The 21216-nt window shown below is 54.5% G+C and overlaps 6 protein-coding genes across 6 annotated transcripts in view; 3 read left to right on the forward strand and 3 right to left on the reverse strand.

Annotated features, from left to right (window-relative positions):
- Nucleotides 1–501: 501 nt before the first annotated feature.
- xdhA-6 (putative D-xylulose reductase A) lies at nucleotides 502–1632 on the reverse strand (the record flags this gene model as incomplete). The annotated part of the gene is made up of 2 exons (XM_036639466.1): nucleotides 502–1437; nucleotides 1486–1632. 2 exons carry the CDS (start codon nucleotides 1630–1632, stop codon nucleotides 502–504), a joined length of 1083 nt encoding a protein of 360 aa, XP_036496510.1.
- Nucleotides 1633–2122: 490 nt separating this feature from the next.
- On the reverse strand, nucleotides 2123–3278 carry Fn3krp (Ketosamine-3-kinase; the record flags this gene model as incomplete). The annotated part of the gene is made up of 5 exons (XM_036639467.1): nucleotides 2123–2183; nucleotides 2236–2362; nucleotides 2415–2982; nucleotides 3040–3171; nucleotides 3243–3278. The coding sequence occupies 5 exons, from the start codon at nucleotides 3276–3278 to the stop codon at nucleotides 2123–2125; spliced, it is 924 nt and encodes a 307-aa protein (XP_036496057.1).
- Nucleotides 3279–3718: 440 nt separating this feature from the next.
- Nucleotides 3719–4645, forward strand: CGCS363_v007619 (alcohol dehydrogenase; the record flags this gene model as incomplete). Its single annotated transcript, XM_036639468.1, has 6 exons — nucleotides 3719–3954; nucleotides 4025–4101; nucleotides 4155–4175; nucleotides 4230–4294; nucleotides 4351–4441; nucleotides 4500–4645. The coding sequence occupies 6 exons, from the start codon at nucleotides 3719–3721 to the stop codon at nucleotides 4643–4645; spliced, it is 636 nt and encodes a 211-aa protein (XP_036496058.1).
- Nucleotides 4646–6752: 2107 nt separating this feature from the next.
- On the forward strand, nucleotides 6753–7374 carry CGCS363_v007620 (uncharacterized protein; the record flags this gene model as incomplete). Its single annotated transcript, XM_036639469.1, has 2 exons — nucleotides 6753–7143; nucleotides 7205–7374. The coding sequence occupies 2 exons, from the start codon at nucleotides 6753–6755 to the stop codon at nucleotides 7372–7374; spliced, it is 561 nt and encodes a 186-aa protein (XP_036496826.1).
- A 1850-nt stretch (nucleotides 7375–9224) lies between these two features.
- ugtB1-1 (UDP-glucosyltransferase B1) lies at nucleotides 9225–10631 on the forward strand (the record flags this gene model as incomplete). The annotated part of the gene is made up of 1 exon (XM_036639470.1): nucleotides 9225–10631. The coding sequence occupies one exon, from the start codon at nucleotides 9225–9227 to the stop codon at nucleotides 10629–10631; it is 1407 nt and encodes a 468-aa protein (XP_036496825.1).
- A 736-nt stretch (nucleotides 10632–11367) lies between these two features.
- CGCS363_v007622 (putative cell agglutination protein) overlaps nucleotides 11368–21216 on the reverse strand; it is a gene marked incomplete at both ends in the record, with an annotated part of 29536 nt that continues 19687 nt past the window's right edge. Inside the window, one exon of the mRNA XM_036639471.1 lies at nucleotides 11368–21149. Within this exon, the coding sequence (XP_036496824.1) occupies nucleotides 11368–21149 (9782 nt within the window). The remainder of the gene's footprint in view (nucleotides 21150–21216) is intronic.

Here is a 21216-nt window from a genome sequence, read left to right on the forward strand (position 1 = left end):
GGTCCAGACTTTAAAGCAGCTTCGTACGACATCGGAGTTGCTGGTGTTCCTAGTGAGGGCCGAGTCAACTGAGGGGCTGATCTCAGCTGGATGTCCACAGTGCCTGTTGTTGCTTTTCCTAGACTTGAGGCTTGACATCACTACGGCTGCGGCCATGCTGGTTGGCTGATGTGGTCACACATGGAGATGATTGTGACGATCAGATGTGCATGTCTGAGTTGGTGTGACCAATTATGCATGGCCATGCTTTAGTTCATGGCGAGGCAAACTGCCCCTCCTCAACAATCTGGATCTTTCACAATCGTGTAAAGTGGGATTGGTTGTTCGGTGTGGAGGGCCCCGACTGGCTTCATGCAGGTTGGCGGGCAATGATGGGTCGTGAGGGGTTGGCTTCGGCGGCGTTGACCCGAGTGGGCTCAACATCCACCCGAGGGAGTTGAAGCCCATAATTCCAGTATGAGAATGATGATGCACATTTGGTTCGTCCTACAGATGCCGGGTCTAATCCTTCACTCCCTCGATGAGATTCTTGATGCCCTCGCCACTTGCCGTCTTATCCCAAGCAGCGGTAGCGTTCTCGAAAGGAGTAATGCTCGATAGCAACGCCTTGGTGTTGATTCGCCCTTGTGCAATGAGAGAAAGGGCTGTCTCATAGTCTCCAGAGCCGTAGCGGAAGCATCCTCTGACTTTGAGCTCCTTCTCCGACAACGCAAGCATGGGAACCTCGGGCCTGGCCTTGCCCAGTCCTGCCTGAACATAACTGCCTCCGCGCTTCAGCAAGTAGATGCCCGTCTGGATCGAAGACTGCGCTCCAGAAGCCTCGATTACAGCATCTGCTCCCTCATTCATGCCAAACCTCTTCAAGAGCTGCGAGGCAGTCTCCTCGCTATCCGTCTTGACATCCGCAAGGAACGTCTCGCACTCTACGAACGACCTCGCAAACTCGAGCTTCCTCTCGAGAATATCCACAAGCACAACCCTCTTCGCCCCAAATGCCTTCGCCACCGCGGCGGAAAGCAGCCCAATCGTTCCGGACCCGGTCACAACGACGTCCTGCCCGTACCTAATCTCCGCCAGACGAGCAGAGTGAACAGCCACGGCAGTCGGCTCGACCAGCACCGCCTCCTGCAGACTCACCTCCTTGGGGACCTTGTAGACAAAGTCCTCCGGCACGACAAAGTACTTTGTGAGCGCGCCGTGGTTGTCCGGCGGGTCTGCGGCGAAGGCCATCCGCGGGCAGAGATTGTACACGCCGTCCTTGCAGTTCTTGCAACGGCGGCAGGGGAAGCCTGGTTCGATGGCGACTTTGTCGCCTACTCTGACGGAAGTGACGCCGGAACCGGCTGAGAAGATTGTTCCCGATGCTTCGTGGCCCATTACGAGGGGGTTCAAGGTGCTAACTTTGCGCATGAAGCCGCCTTCTTGCCAGAAGTGGACCTGAGAATGTGAGTCTTCGGGGCGGGTAGGAAGGGAAGGAGAAATTACATCGCTGCCGCAGACGCCCACATATTTGATTTGCACAATCACATCGTGGTCATTTTTTATTTCTGGTACCGGGCGGTCTTCGAGCTTGGCCGAGCCTGGACCGTAGAGGAACCAAGATGGGTTCTGCATCCCGGACGTGCTTGACATGGTGCCAAGAATCGTTAGGGAAACGCAATTTTGAGATGAACAATTGATGAACGACAGGTTCGAGAATGCTTTGAGTGTATTTGAGAGGGTATATGGTATCGGCAGACAATCAAGGTTGCTAAGTCTTAGTTAACCTATGCAGTGTGAGGCTTTCTCCGCACCTGACATCACGGCTTTATTACAACGAGACATCGGGCGACAGTCGTCCAAGCCCGGCCCCGCTGTCTCCAACGCCGGGAATCCACCGGGAAATCGGAGGCCGTCCATTCATAGACCTCGCACTCCGTCGCGTTCCGAAGGACACGTCCGTCTTTTCGCACACATGACCCAATGTAAATATGAATGGAAACCTCAGCATGTGGCGACGTCAGATGGATATCTTACGGTCAAAGGGGTCCCAGAGGAAAATTCAGCGACAAGTCTTCGAATTTCATCAATTGACCTGTCCATAGACGGTCAGCTATGCGAAGAGGTCGAAATCATGGGTAGCTCACTCCCTCAAATACGTCCTTTCACCAGGAAAAAGTGTAGCCGCTTGTAAGTTGAATCTTCTGGACGCCAAGATCAGTTAAAAGGCAGCGGTGAACTGCTTGGACGACGTACATGGCATAAAGAGCATTGCGATCGTCATAATCCTCGATTGGATCTGATTTTGCAATGAGAGAGTGATATGCGTCGAAGTATTCTTGTGTGAATCTATTTCGCTTCGGCCGCCAATTTCCCAGTTCGTCTATGAGTTGTGGACATTAGCATTATTTCCCATGTGAGTATGTGAAACTTACATTCATTGTGCGCCCAGAAACTGGCCGGGTCGTATACGATACCCTTTCCAGTGTCCTCGTCGATGCTGGCGTTGCCGTACCACAGATCTCCATGTACCAGCGAAGGCTTCAAAGTTCGGCCGGCGGTCTCCAACGGACGCAACAGTCTCGGTATCACACGCCCAAAAAGTTCAGGCAAAAGTTGTTCGAGCTCAGCACTAGGTCCGGCTCTATCCTCTCGCACATTCAGTAAATGACGCAAGCTTTTGGAAAAGAAGTGTTCCCAATTATTCGACCAAGTGTTGTCCTGGGGGGTGTCACCGTTGTACGTGACACACTGAAACCCGAAATCGCCGCGAGGAGATCTGCGGGAATGCAACTGAGCCAACTCCTTGCAGAAGCTGCCAGGGGCAGGAAGATGTCCACTCAGGTTGTGGAATTCGCAAATGTAGAAGTGCGAATTGGTGTCACTTTCGTAGGTACCGCAAGCAATCGGTCTGGGACAAAAGTCCGGAGCGCGGTAGTGTATGGCGGAGGTGGCGGCAAACTCGCCCTCAAGCGCCTCTTTTCCCTGTGCTCCGTAAGAAACCTGTGAGCTCAATCATCAGCATTTGCTATCGCTGAAAGTTCAATTACAAGTAATGACCTTGACAAAATATTGCTCTTCGCTCTTGTCTCTGTGACGAATGGTCAGGCAGAATGTGGTTGCCCATTCTGATTGGGAAAGTTGTGTCATAGAAGTGACGCTGTCAACATCGTTCAAAGCTAGAAACGCAATCTGAGGCCAAGCTCAGTATCAAATCGGGGCACTCGCTGACCGGTAACGATCCTTGGATCAACAGAACAAACTTTCTCGGGCAGAATGTTGGTTTCGAGGGACGTCATCTTTTCAGCCAGCTATGGTCCACTCTCTCGGTGTATATCCCGTATCACTATCTCATGCTAAACGATCGAGTGCGAAGATTTGGCGTGCTTATCTGTTACATCCAAAGACATCCCATATTTTGGCGGTCAGAGGTGACGACCAGCTTCTTTATCTCTTGGGCACAGGTTGGTCTGTTGGTCATGTACCGGGATTAATCCAGCAAAAGGATATTTGCGAAAGGGCGGTTAATGCTTCATAAGGGTTGGCCCGTTGGCTTCTATTCTCAGGGATGTTTCTTTACTCTTTTATCCTCCGCCTCTACTTACTAAGCACACATACTGACGGCTTATTGAGTACCTCCGCATTACCCCGCGCATCCAATCGTCTGAGATTCAATCACCTTTACACCATCCAATGACCAGGCTCAGGGTCTTGAAGCCCCAGACAAACGGTTGCCACCATGTCTTTTCCTAGGATCTTCACTTTGAATAATGGCCGAAAGGTTCCCGCGGTTGGCTTCGGAACTTTCCAGGGAACCGAGGGCAACTCCAAGGTCAAGGATGCCGTGAAGCTGGCGCTGAGTCTTGGTTACAGGCACATTGATGGGGCCAACGCATACGGCAACGAGAAAGACATTGGCGAAGCTATCAAAGAAAGCGGAATTCCGAGGGAAGAGATATTTGTGACGTCTAAGCTGTAAGCAACATATGCTGAGTATGCTGGTTTCCCAGTCCCACGATAAGATTATAACATATTAGCTCGTTAGCGCCCAAACCTGGCATGAGCCTGCCGACGTTGAGAGAGCTCTTGAAACCTCTCTACGTGATCTTCAACTAGATCATGGTAAGATTCCTTTCTGCAAACCCTGTTTAGTGGATTAATTTGGAACAATGTAGTTGACCTATATCTAATGCATTGTACGTCATGAAAACGCCTCCTTGTCGTTATGGTGTATGGCTAAGACATCATAGTTCCTCATGCCTACAAAGCCGGCAAAAATAACAATACCATCAGGCACCCGAGTGGCAATGGAAAGGTTGGTGATTCAGTTCGCATTTGGCTACGGCAGCTCGTTTCTGACCCTTCAGATAGCCTGTTATTGATTACGACCTCTCTCGGCGGTATCCGGAAACGTGGCAAGCGATGGAAAAGCTCGTGGACTCAGGCAAGGCTCGATCTATCGGTGAGTCATACACATTCTCGTGAATGTTTGTCGAGGACTGAAAGCTGACATCAAGAAGGGCTTTCCAACTTCAACGTCCTTAAGACGAAGCGCATACTCGAAGTTGCCAAAATTGTTCCAGCGGTTAACCAGGTTGAGCTCCACCCGTCTGTTCACAATCTTCCTCGGGTCTCTCAGAATCTTCCACTTTCTTACGGTGGATAGTTACTTGCCACAACATGAACTTCTTGATTTCTCGTCAAAGCATGGAATTCTGCTCATGGCCCACCAACCTCTCGGCGGTCGACCAGTGGCGCAGGTCAGAGGTCATCCAGATGAGCCGTTTCCCACTGAAAATTCAAAGGTAGGCAGGCATACGGCTAGCCCCAGATTTGCTCGGCAAGATATGTCGCCCTAACATGCTGCAGATAATTGAAGTCTCCAAAAAATGCGGGATGTCCCCAGCCCAGGTAGGTTGACATTGCTACAAAAAGAAGTATAACATCTGACCGGTCATCAGGTCTGTCTCTCTTGGGCTGTCCAGAGAGGAACTGCTATAGTACCAAAATCCGTCAGTAGAGCCCACATGACGCAGAATCTGGGACTGCAACTACTTCCGAAACATCTCTTCAATGTTGTTAACGAGTTGTCTTCTGAGCGGGGTCCGCTGCGATTCCTAGACCCTGGCCGCCACTTGGGGTTTGCCATATTTGATGAGGAAATCGATCAGCCGGTGATGAGCTCTGCACCGTGGGATTAGATGCATTGCATGGAAGTTTTGATACATCGCTTTCTTGCTGAAAGATCATTGTGGCCGCCATGCTTGCCGGGTTCTGATTATCGAGCATGGATTGATTGGAATGGGAAGGGGCTTTGAGATGCTCAAGCCACAGCGTGGGCACTCGGTCTTCTAGAAGTCCACGAACAAAGCCTCATTGGGAAAGCGGACTTCTCCAGTGGAGTGTTGCATGGGAAGCCATGCGGGAAGTTCTACGCAACTTGAGATCCTACTTGCTCTGTTCCGGCGGCGGTCTGCAGTCTCTGGTCTGGCTGTGCTCTCTATTGCTTCAGTCAAAACGATGAACAGAGAGTTCTGAACCAGATAATGAAGATCTACGGCTCATTGACGGTGGCGTTTCTTCGTTCCAGTGCAGCCTCTCTATGGGATGAACTTGATAGTTTGGCAGTAGAAAATACAGGGCAAATATTTTCTGACGGTTTGTTGATTCTCCAGCAGTTTGTTCCTGGCAGCAAAGTTAATTGCCCCGACGATAACACCGCCATCCTGGCTGCGCGAGGCGCTAGCTGATCAACTCCACGCCAGGAGCCAATGGCTCACAGTGGCTGCTTACATGGCTGCCCAATCGAGCAACATGGTGCGACCCCTGTCCCCCTGTCACACTGCCATCCCATCCCACGCGCGGATTTTGGGTTCCAACGGTAGCTGGTCTGCTGTGGGAGGCACCTTTGCTGCGCCGCTTGTTCGCGTTGTTGGAAATTCAGATGAAGGATTCAGGGGTATCGAAGGTGGCATCGAGAGCCTTCTACTCAAGTCCCCCCCATTTCAAACAACAGACCCTCGAAAATGAAGAACAATCAGTGTCCGTCAAACATCGAGACTTCATCCGAGCAAGCCGGTAAAGCCGTCGAACTAAGACGGGCCCTGGCGCAAATCAGGGCTGGTTCCATGGCGATGTTACCCCCAAAACCACCCACGTTCAGGGCACCCCGGCAACCCCAATGCAAGGTTTAATGAGGGGAACTTGGCCGCCACAAGCAACGGCTCGGGGCGCCTGATTTGATTGCTGGAATGCTTGACAAAAGGAAATCGGATTGAGAGCCGGTTGCTTGGGGTTGATTGCGCCGCTTCCTTATCTTGGAGTGCCATTTCCAGGCAGAAAGAGAGCATGCACACAGAGAATTAGTCGGGCTGTCTACTCCATGGACGATGGCTGAGCTCAGCGACGCTGGCTCGGCATCTTAGCTTGAAGTGGTGCCCCTGATTAGCATCGATAGTGTGACGTTCAGTCGTTTTCTTCTCCTTCTTCGCTGTTTCGGCCTCGCGAATCGATGGAATAGCTCCTGACGACCTTCATTTCTTGCGACGACATTTGTCATCTGTCGCGTCCGCTCATTTGTTTTTGGTTTCCCAGGCTCCAGCTCGGTCTGCAGCTTTCTCATGCGACTTTCGGCCTTCGTTGCATTCTCTTGGCCGCGAGAAACCCCATTGCGACCGTTACCCCAAGAACTGACCGCCCATTCGTGCGTGATTCGAAATACGATCGAGCTGCACCTATCCGAAAGCCGCCCGTCCATGCCAATCCACGACGCCATGATCTCCCTCCATAACCAGTTCCGCCGTTCGCAGGACGATATGGCCGAGATGGATCCCGAGACAAACCAGCTCCTACCCGCGCGGAAGCGGCAGCAACATCGAGTCCGCGTTCAGGGCCGATTGGCCGTCGTCCGCAGCGTTTCCACCGTGAATCTGCGGCCCGCGGCGTCGGTGCTGCCATCCCCGGTCGCGGCGGGCGGGACGACACCCACAACTCCAAGATTCGAGTCAGGCGTGGCAGGGAGCACTGTGCCGCCTGTCAATGTGAGGAGGAGGAGAAGCTTGGATGACGCGAGCAGCGATACCGAGGAGGAGCACGATGTGAAGGAGACTGCGGTGAGAGATCGCCAATTCAGGGGCTACGGAATCGGTGGCGCTGGAAACATAAGTGGGTTCAACTCTGATTCTGTGCGGCATCTAAACACGATGCTGATGGTATCTCATTGCAGGACGACCGACCGAAGTCTACGGCGCAACGAAATCCACCTCATCACTATCGAAGCTTTCTACATTCTACTCCTCTGGGTCATCCGATGGCTCGGACAAGAAGTCGTGGAGTCTGCGGGAGATTTTTGGACGTTCAGGGGACCGAAAAGGAAAAGGGGTCGCAGCGCAATGATACGGTACATATGGAGTAATCAACATCGCGCATTTGTTGATCGGCGGACCGGCGACTGCAGCATCGGCATAACGGACATTTGGGACGGCTTGGGATTGTTCAACGATCAGGCGTTTTGGGGAATTGTATTGATCAGCGGCGGAGAAAGCAAAACAAAACGGTCGGCGCGCCTTCGCGGCTCGGCAAAGACGCGAATGAAGGTTCCATGCAGCAGCACAAGACATTGCCAAGCACGTTCTACGACATCTGCACTACAGATTGATAAGCATCAACATCGAATCGTCCGTTGTGTCTCAAAGTGCATCATCCCGTGCCGCGCGGGACTTGGTGACATCCAATTCCATCAAGCCCGCGCGCGGCCCGGCGCAATTGCTGTCACTTAGAGCCCTGCTCTCCCGCATCGTGACCCCGCTGCCGCTCGGTGCTTCAACATGGGTCTCTGGCGATGATCCGGACTGCTTCAGGTTAAAGACATTTTTCTTCTTCGGCAGACAATCCACAGCAGCATGTGCTTCCGCTTAGCGATCTGAGCGGTACCTGGCAAACCCGGTAAGCTGCGGCTCTTTTTGTGCTTCGGACAGTCGGCGTGTCCCTTCGCCGTGTTCCAAAACGAAAGTCCCCGATGTCTAGATTGTTGTCTAGATTCGATATCATTTCACATTTCTACTCGCCAAGGCATGTCCACCTGGCCGTGTCAGCTTACATGCATGCGAGGACGTCTTCGGCTGTGATAATTCCACCCTGCGAGCCAATCGATCTGTACACACGACAGGTTCTGCCACGACGCGCTCTCGCGAAATTCTGCACTTGTACGAGTAGCCGTACATGGACAAATGTGCAGCCATAGGAAGCGCGCGGGATGTCTCTGATGCGAAGCTTGTCTAGACGCAGCCCGCAAATCAGCACATCAATACGTACGTGGTGGTCCCCGAAATCAGGAGCAAGACGTCTTGGTGGGTGGCATGTCCCAAGAGGTCAAGGCTGCCTCAATGTCCCGTCGGTATCTATCCGACTTATCGGTAGTGCCGATCTTTTGCCTGATTCTCGCTGCCTACGTTGCAACCAAGCAGATCATCCGTTGGACGGAACGCGAATGCCGTGAGGCTAAGGAAATCTTGCTGCCTTACATCATTGACGCGGTTGAGACTATTAGCCCAATTCGCAACCGCACTAGGTAAAACAATTCGCCCATCTCAGAATCGCGCTTATGGCTGAGGCTAAACCTGCAAGGACCCTGATCCTGCGGGCCGTTTTCCCACTCCAATGCCATCATCAAACGCAGAGGCATCGACACTTGGCAGAGGGCCTTAAGGACCCAAACCTGCCACTGCGTCTCTCGCCCGCACATGATTAGATCTCCGAGGCCGAGCTTCGACGAATGGCATCACGGGAGGTTGAGAATGTGAGTTGTCTGGCAACCTCACAGGGCTTTCCAGGGCTGTCGAGCTCAAGAAAAGGCCTAAGCGATTGGACCTTTTGGTCTGCTTTGTGCCTTTTTTGGAATTCCCGTTCTCCCAAGCTTGTAGCTATCCGCCAGACTAAAATCTGTCGTCAGACTTCAGCGACAACGCAACCATACACAGCCATGCGGTCTTTGACGCGTGTGGCTCCCCGGCTTAGCGGATGACATCTGGTCGAGTAGCGGGACGTTTGTTCTTCGCGTTGTCGCTTTGAGCCTCCACATCTACAGGTCACTCATATGTCCAACCACTTATATACACCGTCGCAACCCTCCTCGAACGATCTCTTGAAGCCCCGGTTTTCACCCCTCATCAGCATCAAGATATCACTTCCAGTCTTTACAATTGGGCATTTTCAATCTCTAACATCGAACAAACAGGCCGAGCACCATGACGATATCCGGAGACTCACTGGTCGAGGCCGTCGAGGCCGTAGCCATTGACGGTGTCGGTGATGGCAACAAGAAGCGTCCCTACCTCCTGTTCGCCGCGGCCCCTGCCACCGGCCACACCTATCCTCTTCTCCAGATCGCTGCGGAGATGATCCAGAGGGGCTTCGAGGCCACCTTCATCGCCGGCGAAGAATTTAAGCCTCAGCTCAAGCGGATGGGCGCCGAGCATATTCCCATCCCACCCATGATTACCGAGGAGTTCAATCAAGTCCGGAACAAGGTTCCCGTTGGCATCCCCCGCCTCATCTTCGACCTTAACGAGGTCTTCATCAAGCCTATTCCAGACTTGTTCAGAACCATTATGAACACGCTTGAGAAGATTCGCGAGAGACGTCCGTCTCAGCAAGTCATCATCGTCCATGAGACCTTCTTCATGGGCCTTGCTCCCATGATGTACGGCGCACCCCTCCCGAAGGGCTTCGCGACGAGGCCACCTGTAGTCGACATCAACATCGTCCCAATCGTTGTGACAAGTCAGGACACTGCCCCGTTCGGCCCTGGCCTCCCTCCCGACTCGACCTATTCTGGCCGAGCTCGGAACAAGCTTCTCAACGAGATGTTCTTCAGCCCCTTTGGTCCCTTTGGCCAGCCAGCTCAGGAGTACACCAAAGTGCTCAAGTCCCTAGGAGCAACCAAGGAACTGTCCCCTTCGCTATTCGAGACATGGCAGACAAGCTACGACGTCACTCTCCAGATGTGCTCGCCAAGCCTCGAATACCCCCGTTCAGACCACCCAGAGGTGATCAAGTTCGCCGGCTGCCTGCCTCCCAAGCCCATCGATCCCAACTACAAGTATCCCGAGTGGTGGAGCGACGTCACAGCTGGCAACAAGAAGATTGTTGGCGTGGCTCAAGGTACTGTCGCAACGGACTACACCGACCTCATCATCCCCACGATTCAGGGGCTGGCGCACCGCGACGATATCATCGTCGTTGCCATTCTCGGCGTCAAGGGTGCCGCATTGCCGGAGGAACTGCAAATCCCCGCCAACACGAGGGTCGCCGACTTCCTCTCCTATGATGCTCTGCTGCAGTACGCCGACGTGTGGGTCTTGAACGCCGGGTACGGCGGATTCTTGCACGGCATCGTCAACGGCGTGCCGATGGTGCTTGGCGGCGACACCGAGGACAAGCCCGAGATTTCGATGCGCGGCGAGTGGACTGGTGTGGCGCACAACCTCAAGACTGGCAAGCCGACGCCCCAGCAGGTCGCCGAGGGTGTTGAGGATGTGCTGGCGAACGACAAGTACAAGAAGAGGGTGATGGAGATCAAGAAGGAGAACGAGGAGATGAAGTCGCTCGACGTTGTCGAGAAGCATATTTGGGAGTATGCGGACTCTGTCTAGGCGGCAGGGAAGACGAACCCACTGGGTTATGAGATATGAATAATACCAATATATGTTTAAGCAATCCCACTCGACAGAAATCTGATTGATGATGTTACCTGAGAGTAGTGAAAGTCTTGCCGTCTAACAATGTCTTGAGCAGGTAAAAGAGCAATGCTCTTCCTGTGTCTGGGAGCCCTGATCTTTAGTGGCACGATCAGGCCCACAGCGAGCTTCAGGGGGCTGGTACGTTCGGTTCATCCAGGATCTGTCACTGTGAGTCCTATCCTCCCCTGGTGTCCTAGCACCTGTCATCTCATGCCACCCTTCGCCCTTATGATGCGAGTCAAGGCCGCCGATTTCAGCGTACATGCTCCCCGCAGTGCACTGAGCATTTAGATCTTTCAGGCGACCTCAGGCCATTCCAAATCAGCTGAGTTAGTGAACAGTCTATCGTCAAGTTGTCAAGCAAATACCACATCAAATTCTTTTCAGGCAAGCTTAATGTGACAGGTCACAGAATACGATACGAATAGTTGAACAAATGAAGGTGGTATTCATATTATGATTACATGATTAACAGTCTTGTGTCTGTAAAAGTAACGTCTTGCTTAATCGGCGCAAGAGAAGCCAGCGTAATTCTGAACATAAAAACAGGGGGAGCAGTGGGTGCTTTTTCTCCCCTCCAAACAATTTCATTTCCTCCAACACCATTGAACATAAGAAAAAATGCATAGAGAGGGGTAGTCAAGCCACCTTATTTGGTGACAACGTTGACGGTGGCGACGCCGAACAAGCTGAGGTTCAGGCAAGAAACGATGCCTTGTGAGCCCAAGCTGACGTTGAAGCAGTTCGGGTCGACTCTGTTCGCCAGCAAGCCTAGACTCGTGACACAGCTGAGGAGATCCGTGACTGATACCGCCGCGTTCACGTTGCTGGCAAGGCCGCTCGCTTGGGCGCCCACGCCGATGTTGAGACAGGTCTTAGGCAAGCTGGTGATACAGCTGGCTTGGATCTTTTGCAAGAAACACTGGCCGTATTGCTGCTGTGGACTGAGCAGATTGTTGACGGTCGTGAGCAGGGTGCCGACCAGACAGTCGACTGTGCCCAAGGGGTTTGCAAGAGTCGTGCTGAGAACACCTGTAATGGAGTTGACCACCAGAGCCGCCTGACAGAGGTTGACCTGTGCTTCGAGACCGTTCGTCAAGTTGAACGACGCATCCAGAAGGGCTCCGCAAGCTGTGGGAACTTGTGGGCAAGCTGTTCCTGACGGGCACAGTACCGCCGTGCTTGCTCTGGAGCTGTTGATGGGCAGGCCGGTGCCTTGTTCGATACAATTGAGGACCGCCAGACCAGAAGTGGCTGCGTTGTTCGTGATGCAAGTTGCCAAATTGACGGTGCTGCCGAACAGCCCAGAATATCCGAAGATTCCCAAGTTTGCGATACATACGTTGGCCTGAGCCGTAATGGCGGCGACACCCGTCGCAGCCTCGATATTGGTACACGAGATCGGCAGGCTTGTGACACAGCCAGTTGCACTGGCAAGACCGGTCCTGATGCATTCGGCGTATGTGCCGAGGAGCCTGAGACCGGATACGGTACAAGCCGCAACCTGAGGGATGGTGGCATAGTTGCCCAACGCGGCTTGACAAGCGTTGAGCTGCGACGTACTAGGAGTGGTAAGGACCCCGCCGAGGAGGGTTTGATCCAAGCTAGAACACTGAGTCGGGATGGGAACTGCGTTGACTTGTGACTGGTTGATACAGCGTCCAGTAGGGCTTGCGGCGGGTGTAGGGATACATCCCGATGGCGAGGACGTCTGCGTAACGACTCGTGTGGCCGTGGGAATGCGAGTCTGTGCAAACACGGTGATGAGACTGCCGGTGCCACTGACGGTTGAGTAGCGAGTTCCCGAGAAAGAACCGCCAACTCCAGTCGGGATGGTCGTGTAGACGGTCGAGATGGGAACGGCCGTAGCCGCAATGACGGTTCTAGTAAGTCCAGTGCCCGATTGGGTAATGAGAGAAGTGCCAGTGAAGGCGGCTCCAGTGACTCCAGATGGAATAGTAACATACGTTGTCGTTGGCAGCGCAGTCTCTGCGATTACTGTTCTGACAAAACCTGTTCCGGACTGAGTGACCAGTGAAGTACCGGTGAAGGTAGCGCCAGGCACTCCAGAGGGGATGGTCACGTAAGAAGTCTGAGCAAGGGCCGTCTGGGCGAGAACAGTGACGATGGTTCCGCTGCCTGTAAGGGTGAGGTATGAAGTTCCAGCAAAGACACCCTGCACACCGGTGAGGACGGTAGTTGTAGCCGTGGTAGGCAGAGCTGTCTGTGCCTGAACCGTGATGAGAGTAGCTCCCGCGGCGGCTGACTGAGTCACCAGCGAGGTGCCTTGGAAGTTTCCAGGAACACCAGTCGGGATGGTAGTGAAGCGGGTTGTCGGCAGAGCTGTCTGCGCGAGAACGGTGATGAGGGTAGCGCCAGCAGCTGCGGATTGCGTGACCAGAGACGTGCCTTGGAACGTGCCTGTCACACCGGTAGGGATGGTGATGTATCCCGTCGTCGGAATGGCCGTCTGTGCTAGAACCGTGATGAGAGTAGCTCCCGCGGCAGCAGATTGAGTGACCAAAGATGTGCCGGCAAAGTTCCCAGTGACACCCGTGGGAATGGTGATATATCCTGTTGTACGAATAGCAGTCTGAGCCAGCACCGTTATCAACGTGGCACCTGCGGGAGCAGACTGAGTGACCAAGGAGGTGCCCGCGAAGTTGCCAGTGACGCCAGTCGGGATTGTCACATAACCTGTAGTAGGAATGGCTGTTTGGGCTAACACGGTGATGAGCGTTGCTCCTGCGGCGGCGGACTGCGTGATCAAAGATGTGCCCTGGAAGTTTCCAGGTACACCCGTGGGAATTGTCACGTATCCCGTCGTGGGAATGGCGGTTTGAGCCAACACAGTAATCAACGTGGCACCTGCGGCAGCCGACTGCGTGATCAAAGACGTACCCTGGAAGTTACCAGGAACGCCAGTAGGAATGGTCACATATCCGGTGGTCGGAATGGCTGTTTGGGCCAAGACGGTGATGAGCGTGGCGCCAGGAGCGGCAGACTGGGTGATGAGCGAAGTTCCAGCAAAGTTGCCGGGCACGCCGGTGGGAATCGTCACGTAACCAGTCGTTGGGATCGCGGTTTCGGCAATAACAGTTCGGATGAGACCAGTGCCTGACAGAGTGATGAGAGAAGTGCCCTGGAAGTTACCAGCAACTCCTGACACAATCGTCGTGTACGATGTTGTGGGCAAGGCTGTCTCCGCGATAACGGTTCTGATGAGACCAGTGCCGTCCAAGGTGATGAGTGAGGTGCCTTGGAAGTTGCCAGGTACGCCCGAAGGAATTGTGATGTAGGATGTAGTTTGCAGCGCGGTTTGCAGAACCACGGTACCAAGGGCCTGGCCGGCGGTCGTGGGAAGAGTAACGGTTGAAGTGCCTGCAAAGTTGCCGACGACTCCGCTGAAGACTGTCGTGAATGAAATCGGGCGAATAGCGGTCTCCAAGAAAACGGTGACGAGGCTCTGGCCAGGCCCAGTTGTGGGAACTGTAGACGTCTGAGTGCCGGCGAAAGTGCCGAGAATACCTGTGATGATTGTCGTGTAAGAGACAATGACCTGGGCAGGGATGGCAGTCTCCAAGACGACAGTTCGGATGTTGGTGCCCGTGCCATCAAGAGTAAGAGTTCTTGTGCCGGTGAAGTCGCTCGTGACTCCACTAGTAACTGTGGTGTATGAGAGCGGCAAAGCGGTTTGGAGAAGGACTGTTCCAAGCTGGCTTCCGACCGGAGGAATGGTGATTGCCTGGGTTCCGATGAAGGTTCCAGGAATTCCTGTGAGAACGGTCGTGTACGGAATGGCAGTCTGAAGCAGAACGGTTCCGAGGGTTCCCGTGGCCGAAAGCGTAACCGTCTGGGTTCCGGGGAACACAGTTCCGGCAAGGCCAGTGACGATCGTGGTGTACGATGTCGGGATTGGCAGAGCAGTCTGGATGAGCACAGTTGCGATGGATCCAGACCCTACGAGTGTAGAAGTCTGAGGTCCAGCAAAGGTGGCTCCCGGAATGCCTGTGAAGACGGTTGTGTATGACGTCGGAATTGGAACTGAGGACTGAACCAAGACTGTTGCCAGGGTGCCGGTAGCAGAGAGAGTAACCGTCTGCGTTCCTGGGAAAGTGGCTCCAGGGACACCTGTGAAGATCGTGGTGTACGATGTAGGGAAGGGAAGGGCCGTCTCGAGGAGTACCGTGGCCAGGGTTCCGGATCCAATTGTCGTTGTCTGAGTGCCGAGGAACGTAGCACCAAGGACGCCCGTAGTCTGCGTGACATATGATGTCGGCAGAGGGAGAGCAGTTTGGAGCAAGACAGTTCCGAGGGTGCCAGAAACCGGCAAAGTTGTAGTTCTGGTTCCAACAAAGGTGCCGGGGGCACCAGTGAGGAGTGTGGTGTACGAGGTAGGGAGGGGGAGGGCCGTTTGAAGCACCACGGTGGCAATAGTGTCAGATCCTGGGATCGTTGATACCTGAGTACCAGTGAAGGTGCCCGGAATGCCGGTTGTGACTGTAACGTATGACGTTGGGATGGGCAACGCCGTCTGCAAAAGAACCGTACCAAGGGTGCCGCTGACGGGTAGCGTCGTCACGCGAGTGCCAGTGAAAGTGCCAGGAGCGCCAGTCAAGATTGTCGTGTAGGAGGTTGGAACAGGTAAAGCAGTCTCAAGCAAGACGGTGCCGATGTTTCCAGTAACGGGCAAAGTCGTCGTCTGCGTACCCGCAAATGTCCCGATAACACCAGTGACGAGAGTGACGTATGATGTAGACAAAGGCGGAATAGCCGTTTCCTCGAATACCGTACCCAGCGTTCCGCTGACCGGGCCCGTTGAAGTACGAGTGCCCACAAACGTGTCAGTGACGCCGCGAGTAATCGTGGTGTAGACAGTAACAATAGGCGGGATGGCGGTCTGGAGCAAAACGGTGCCCAAAGTGCCAGTAAGCGGCAAGGTGATTGTCTGAGTGCCGACGAACGTGCCGATGGTGCCAGTCGGGATCGTGGTGTACGAAGTGACTGGTGGCAGAGGCAGCGCCGTCTGTATAAGTACAGTGCCGACTGTTCCTGAGCCTGCCAAGGTAGTTGTCTGAGCGCCGATAAATGTGCCCGGGATTCCGGTGATGAGCGTCGTGTACGACGTCGGCACTGGAAGAGCTGTCTCCAAGAGCACGGTTCCAAGGGTGCCAGTAACGGGAAGAGTTGTTGCTCGTGTGCCGGCAAAGGTGCCGATGACGCCAGTGAGGACCGTGGTATAAGACGTGACTGCATTGGGGATGGCAGTTTGAGCCAAAACCGTACCAATAGTACCAGTCACCGGGAGAGTGGTGAGTTGGGTTCCGATGAAGGTAGCCCCAGGTACTCCGGTGGGAATCGTGACATACGAAATGTCAGCCGGGAGCGCGGTTTGAGCCAAGACAGTACCAATGGCACCTGTGAGGGGTAGGGTAGAGAACTGAGTGCCGACGAAGCTTGCGCCGGGCACGCCAGTTGGAACGGTGATGTACGAAATCACCGCGGGCAGTGCACTCTCGATGATAACGGTGCCAATCGTGCCAGTAACTGGAAGCGTGGTGGTGAGAGGACCAACGAAGGTAGCTCCTGGAATTCCACTGAAGATCGTGGTGAACGAGGTCGTCGGAAGGGCAGGGAGCGCGGTTTGAGCCAATACCGTGCCGATCGTTCCAGTAGCGGGAAGAGTCGAGAACTGCGTACCGATGAAAGTAGCTCCAGGAATACCAGTGAAGATGGTGGTGAGCGACATTGTCGGGATGGCAGGCAGAGCAGTCTCTGCGAGAACGGTGCCAATGGAACCGGTGACAGGTAGAGTGCTGAACTGGGTGCCGACGAACGTGGCTCCTGGGATTCCAGTGAAGATCGTCGTGAATGAAGTCGCGGGTACACTGGGAATGGCTGTCTCGAGGAGTACAGTTCCGAGAGTTCCAATGACGGGCAAAGTGCTCGCCCTGGTGCCGGGGAAAGTGGCGCCAGGGATGCCTGTGAGGATCGTGGTGAACGCAGTTGTGCCAGCGCTAGGGATGGCAGTCTGAAGGACGACAGTGACCAAGCCAGGATTGGTGACCGCGGCAGGTAGGGTCGTTGTCTGAGTTCCATCGAAAGTACCAAAGACACCCGTGATGATCGTGACATAGGATGTGTTGATGACCGTGACAGACGGCGCAGCGGATGAAGTAGCCTCGGGTACAGCAGTCTCAAGAACGACGGTAATCAGACCGTCAGTGCCAAGAGCTGGCAAAGTGCGAGTCTGCGTTCCGGCGAATGTGCCAGGGACACCGCTGAAGATGGTCGTGAACGAAGCCAAAGGAACGGCTGTCTCCAGAAGAATCGTTCCCACGTTGCCTGTGCCGGCGATGGGCAGGGTTCGCGTGCTTGTTCCAACGAAAGTGCCCGGAATGCCCGTGACCTGGGTCACGTAAGACACCACAGGAACGGCAGTCTGAAGTAGGACCGTGGCCAAGTTGCCAGTGCCAACGACAGGTAGAGTAGTCGTCTGGGTTCCGATGAAGGATCCAGGAATACCCGTAACACGCGTGGTGAACTGAAGGCTCACAGTTGGGCTTGCAGTAGGGATAGCCGTCTGAAGAACGACCGTGCCAAGTCCGTCGATACCAGTGCCAGGCAGAGTGAGCGTCGAAGTTCCCACGAACGTGCCAGGGACGCCAGAGAAAATCGTGGTATAAGACTGGGCCAATGCCGTAGGCAAAGCAGTCTCCAAAACAACTGTACCAAGACCGTCTGCACCAGTTCCAGAGAGGGTGCGAGTTTGGGTTCCCAGGAATGTTCCTGGGATGCCAGAGAAGACCGTCGTGTACGAAGCCGCGAGCGCAGTAGGAAATGCTGTCTGAAGAAGGACAGTGCCGAGGCCGTTCGTGCCAGTGCCCGGGAGGGTAAGCGTTGAAGTGCCGACAAAGGTGCCCGGAACGCCAGAAAATATGGTCGTGTAGGACTGAGCGAGTGCCGTTGGCAATGCCGTCTCCAACACAACCGTTCCGAGGCCATCTGCGCCAGTACCAGACAGAGTACGAGTTTGAGTTCCAAGGAACGTACCCGGGATACCGGAGAAGATGGTTGTGAACGATTGAACAGGGACCGAGGGAATGGCAGTCTGTAACACAACGGTACCCAATCCATCAGTACCAGGAGCCAGAGTGAGAGCCTGTGTGCCGATAAACGTTCCAGGAATGCCAGAGAAGATAGTCGTGTAGGAGATCGGAGTTGTGATGGGCAGCGCAGTCTCCAAGAGAACAGTGCCGAGGCCATCCACTCCGATACCAGACAAGGTTCGAGTTTGGGTACCGGTGAAGGTCGCCGGGATTCCAGTGACAATTGTGACGTACGAAACCGCATTCGAGGTGATTGCAGGAATCGCGGTCTCCAAGAAGACGGTACCGGTTCGTTGGGTTCCAGTAGGCTGGGCCGTTGAAGCGCGGGTTCCAGGGAATGTGCCCAGGACGCCAGTAATGACGGTGACGTACGTAATGTCGATACTTTGAGCGGTAGGCAGAGCAGTCTGGATCAGGACTGTGCCAACAGTGCCGCTGATGATCGGGAGCGTGGTCGTCTGGGTTCCGATGAAAGTACCCGGGACGCCAGTAAGCAGCGTCGTGTATTCGATCGGGCTAGCGGTGGGAATGGCGGTCTCCAAAAGGACTGTTCCGATCGTGGCGCCGGAAATCAAGGGCAAAGTGTTGGTTTGAGTTCCGGCAAACGTTCCCGGAACACCAGTAAGAATCGTGGTGTACTGCAGTCCAGGGGGAGTTGAAGTTGCAATCGGCAAAGCAGTTTGCAAAAGAACAGTGCCAAGACCATCAGGGCCTGCAGGCAAGGTGGTTGCCAGAGTACCAATAAACGTTCCCGGCACACCAGTCAGGATAGTCGTGTACGAAGCACCAGGGGCACTTGTAGGTGTAGGGAGAGCGGTTTGAAAGATGACAGTTGCGATGCCGTCCGTACCGGCAGGGAGCGTTGTGGCCACGGTGCCCACGAAGGTACCAGGCACACCCGAGAACAGAGTGGTGTAGGAAACAGGTGCGACAGTGGGCAAGGCAGTTTGAAGCAATACGGTAGCAATGCCGTCAGTGCCAGCAGGCATAGTAGTTGCTTGAGTGCCAATGAAGGTACCCGGAATACCTGTAAGCAGTGTCGTGTACGAGACTGGCGAAGCCGTAGGCAGAGCGGTTTGCAACAAGACAGTCGCAATGCCGTCGGTGCCGACCGGCAAGGTGGTGACCTGAGTGCCGGTAAATGTTCCAGGGAGTCCTGTGAGAATCGTGGTGAAGCGAATGCTTTCAGACGGGATTGCAGAAGCAATAATGACAGTTGCGATACCATCAGGTCCGGCGGGGAGTGTGGACGTTTGAGGTCCAACAAACGTGCCAACGATGCCCGAGAAGATGGTCGTGTACGTGACAGTGACACTCGGGGGAGCGGTTGGCAGGGCACTCTCAACAAGGACAGTCTCGATACCATCGAGACCGACTGGCAGCGTTGTAGTGCGGACCCCAGAGAAGGTTCCAGGAACGGCGGTGAAGATTGTGGTAATCGCGCCAGCGGTAGCCGTAGGCAGGGCGGTCTGGATGAGTACCGTCTCAATGCCGTCCAGACCGGCGGGCAGAGTTGTTGTCAAAGAGCCCAAGAATGTTCCCGGAATACCAGTAAAGATGGTAGTAACTGCGGTCGGGTTTGCCGTAGGCAGAGCAGTCTGGATAAGCACCGTCTCGATACCATTTGGACCGACCGGAAGAGTTGTTGTGACGGGTCCAACGAAAGTGCCTGGGATTCCAGTGAACACGGTGGTAAGACCAGTAGCGGTCGGAATAGCACTCAAAGCAGTTTGGATGAGGACGGTCTCAATGCCGTCAAGACCAGCCGGGAGCGTGGTCGTGAGAGGACCCAAGAACGTGCCAGGAATACCCGTAAAGATCGTTGTCAAACCAGTGGCTGTCGGGATAGCACTAAGAGCAGTCTGAATGAGGACTGTCTCGATTCCATCAGGGCCAGCGGGCAAGGTTGTTGTCACAGGACCGATGAAAGTGCCAGGGATACCAGTGAAGATCGTCGTCAGGCCAGTTGCGCTTGGGATAGCAGTCAACGCGGTCTGGATCAGAACAGTTTCGATACCATCTGGGCCGGCGGGTAAAGTGGTTGTCAGGGATCCTATGAAGGTTCCTGGGATACCTGTAAATACCGTAGTGACTGCGGTCGGACCGGCGGTCGGGCTAGCCGTAGGGCCTCCCGTTGGAAGAGCTGTTTGGATGAGAACGGTCTCGATACCATCAAGTCCAGCAGGTAGAGTGGTTGTCACAGAACCCAAGAAGGTGCCAGGAACACCGGTGAAGATTGTCGTGGCAGCGGTCGCGCTCGGGACGACTCCTGATAACGCAGTCTGAATAAGAACGGTTTCGATACCATCAGGGCCAGCGGGAAGCGTCGTCGTCAGGGAACCCAAGAATGTTCCGGGAATACCAGTGAAAACGGTCGTGACGGCAGTAGCGGTCGGCGTAATGCTAGGCAAAGCAGTTTGGATCAATACTGTTTCAATGCCATCAAGGCCGGCCGAAAGCGTTGTCGTCAAGCTTCCCACGAAAGTTCCTGGAATGCCGGTGAAGATCGTGGTAAGCCCAGTGGCAGTCGGAACAACGCCGGAAAGGGCAGTCTGAATGAGTACCGTTTCGATACCATCAGGTCCAGCGGGCAGTGTCGTGGTGATAGGACCCACGAAAGTTCCCGGAACCCCAGTGAAAATCGTAGTAAGACCAGTGGCGGTAGGAGTGACACCAGGAAGAGCAGTCTGAATAAGAACTGTCTGGAGGCCGTCGGGGCCAGCAGGCAATGTTGTGGTGACGGGGCCTACGAAAGTTCCCGGGATGCCAGTGAAGATTGTGGTGAGACCAGTAGCAGGGGGAGTGAGCGCAGGAAGAGCAGTCTGGATGAGGACTGTTTCCACACCATCTGCGCCGATTGGTAGAGTGGTAGTCTGAGGTCCCGCGAACGTTCCTGGGATTCCGGTGAAAATCGTCGTAACTGCACCAGGGGTTGCCGTCGGCGTCGCAGATACGCCCTCGGTGAAGGGGACGTACACAACGACCGTGTCCGGAAGAGTTGGGTCTCCTTGGATGCTGACGCCAATGGTGGTGCTGAACCGAATCCTGCCAGTGTAAAGAGAAGTGATCGTGACCTGGCTGCGGGTGAGAGTCGGTGTCGTCAACGGCACCGTGGCAGAAGGGACAAGGCCGGAAGGCACAAGGACGATAACGGTACCGGTTTCACCAGCCGCAGTCGGGAAGACAGTCGACAAGGCGGGAGCGGTCCCATCGTACGTCGATGTAATCGTGTCGAAGAAGACGCCAGGAGACTGAATAATGACGGTGCCTGGAAGGCCGCTCGCCGCAGGCGGAATCGTAAGGGTGGTTGGGATAGGACCAGCTGAGAAGATTGTCGTGTATGACAGCGCAGGGTCGATTGGCAAACCCGAGGTGGCCGACGGAACCAC

Source organism: Colletotrichum siamense (assembly GCF_013390195.1).
Source record: "Colletotrichum siamense strain Cg363 chromosome Unknown KSG_Cg363_contig04, whole genome shotgun sequence".
NCBI lineage: Eukaryota > Fungi > Ascomycota > Sordariomycetes > Glomerellales > Glomerellaceae > Colletotrichum > Colletotrichum siamense.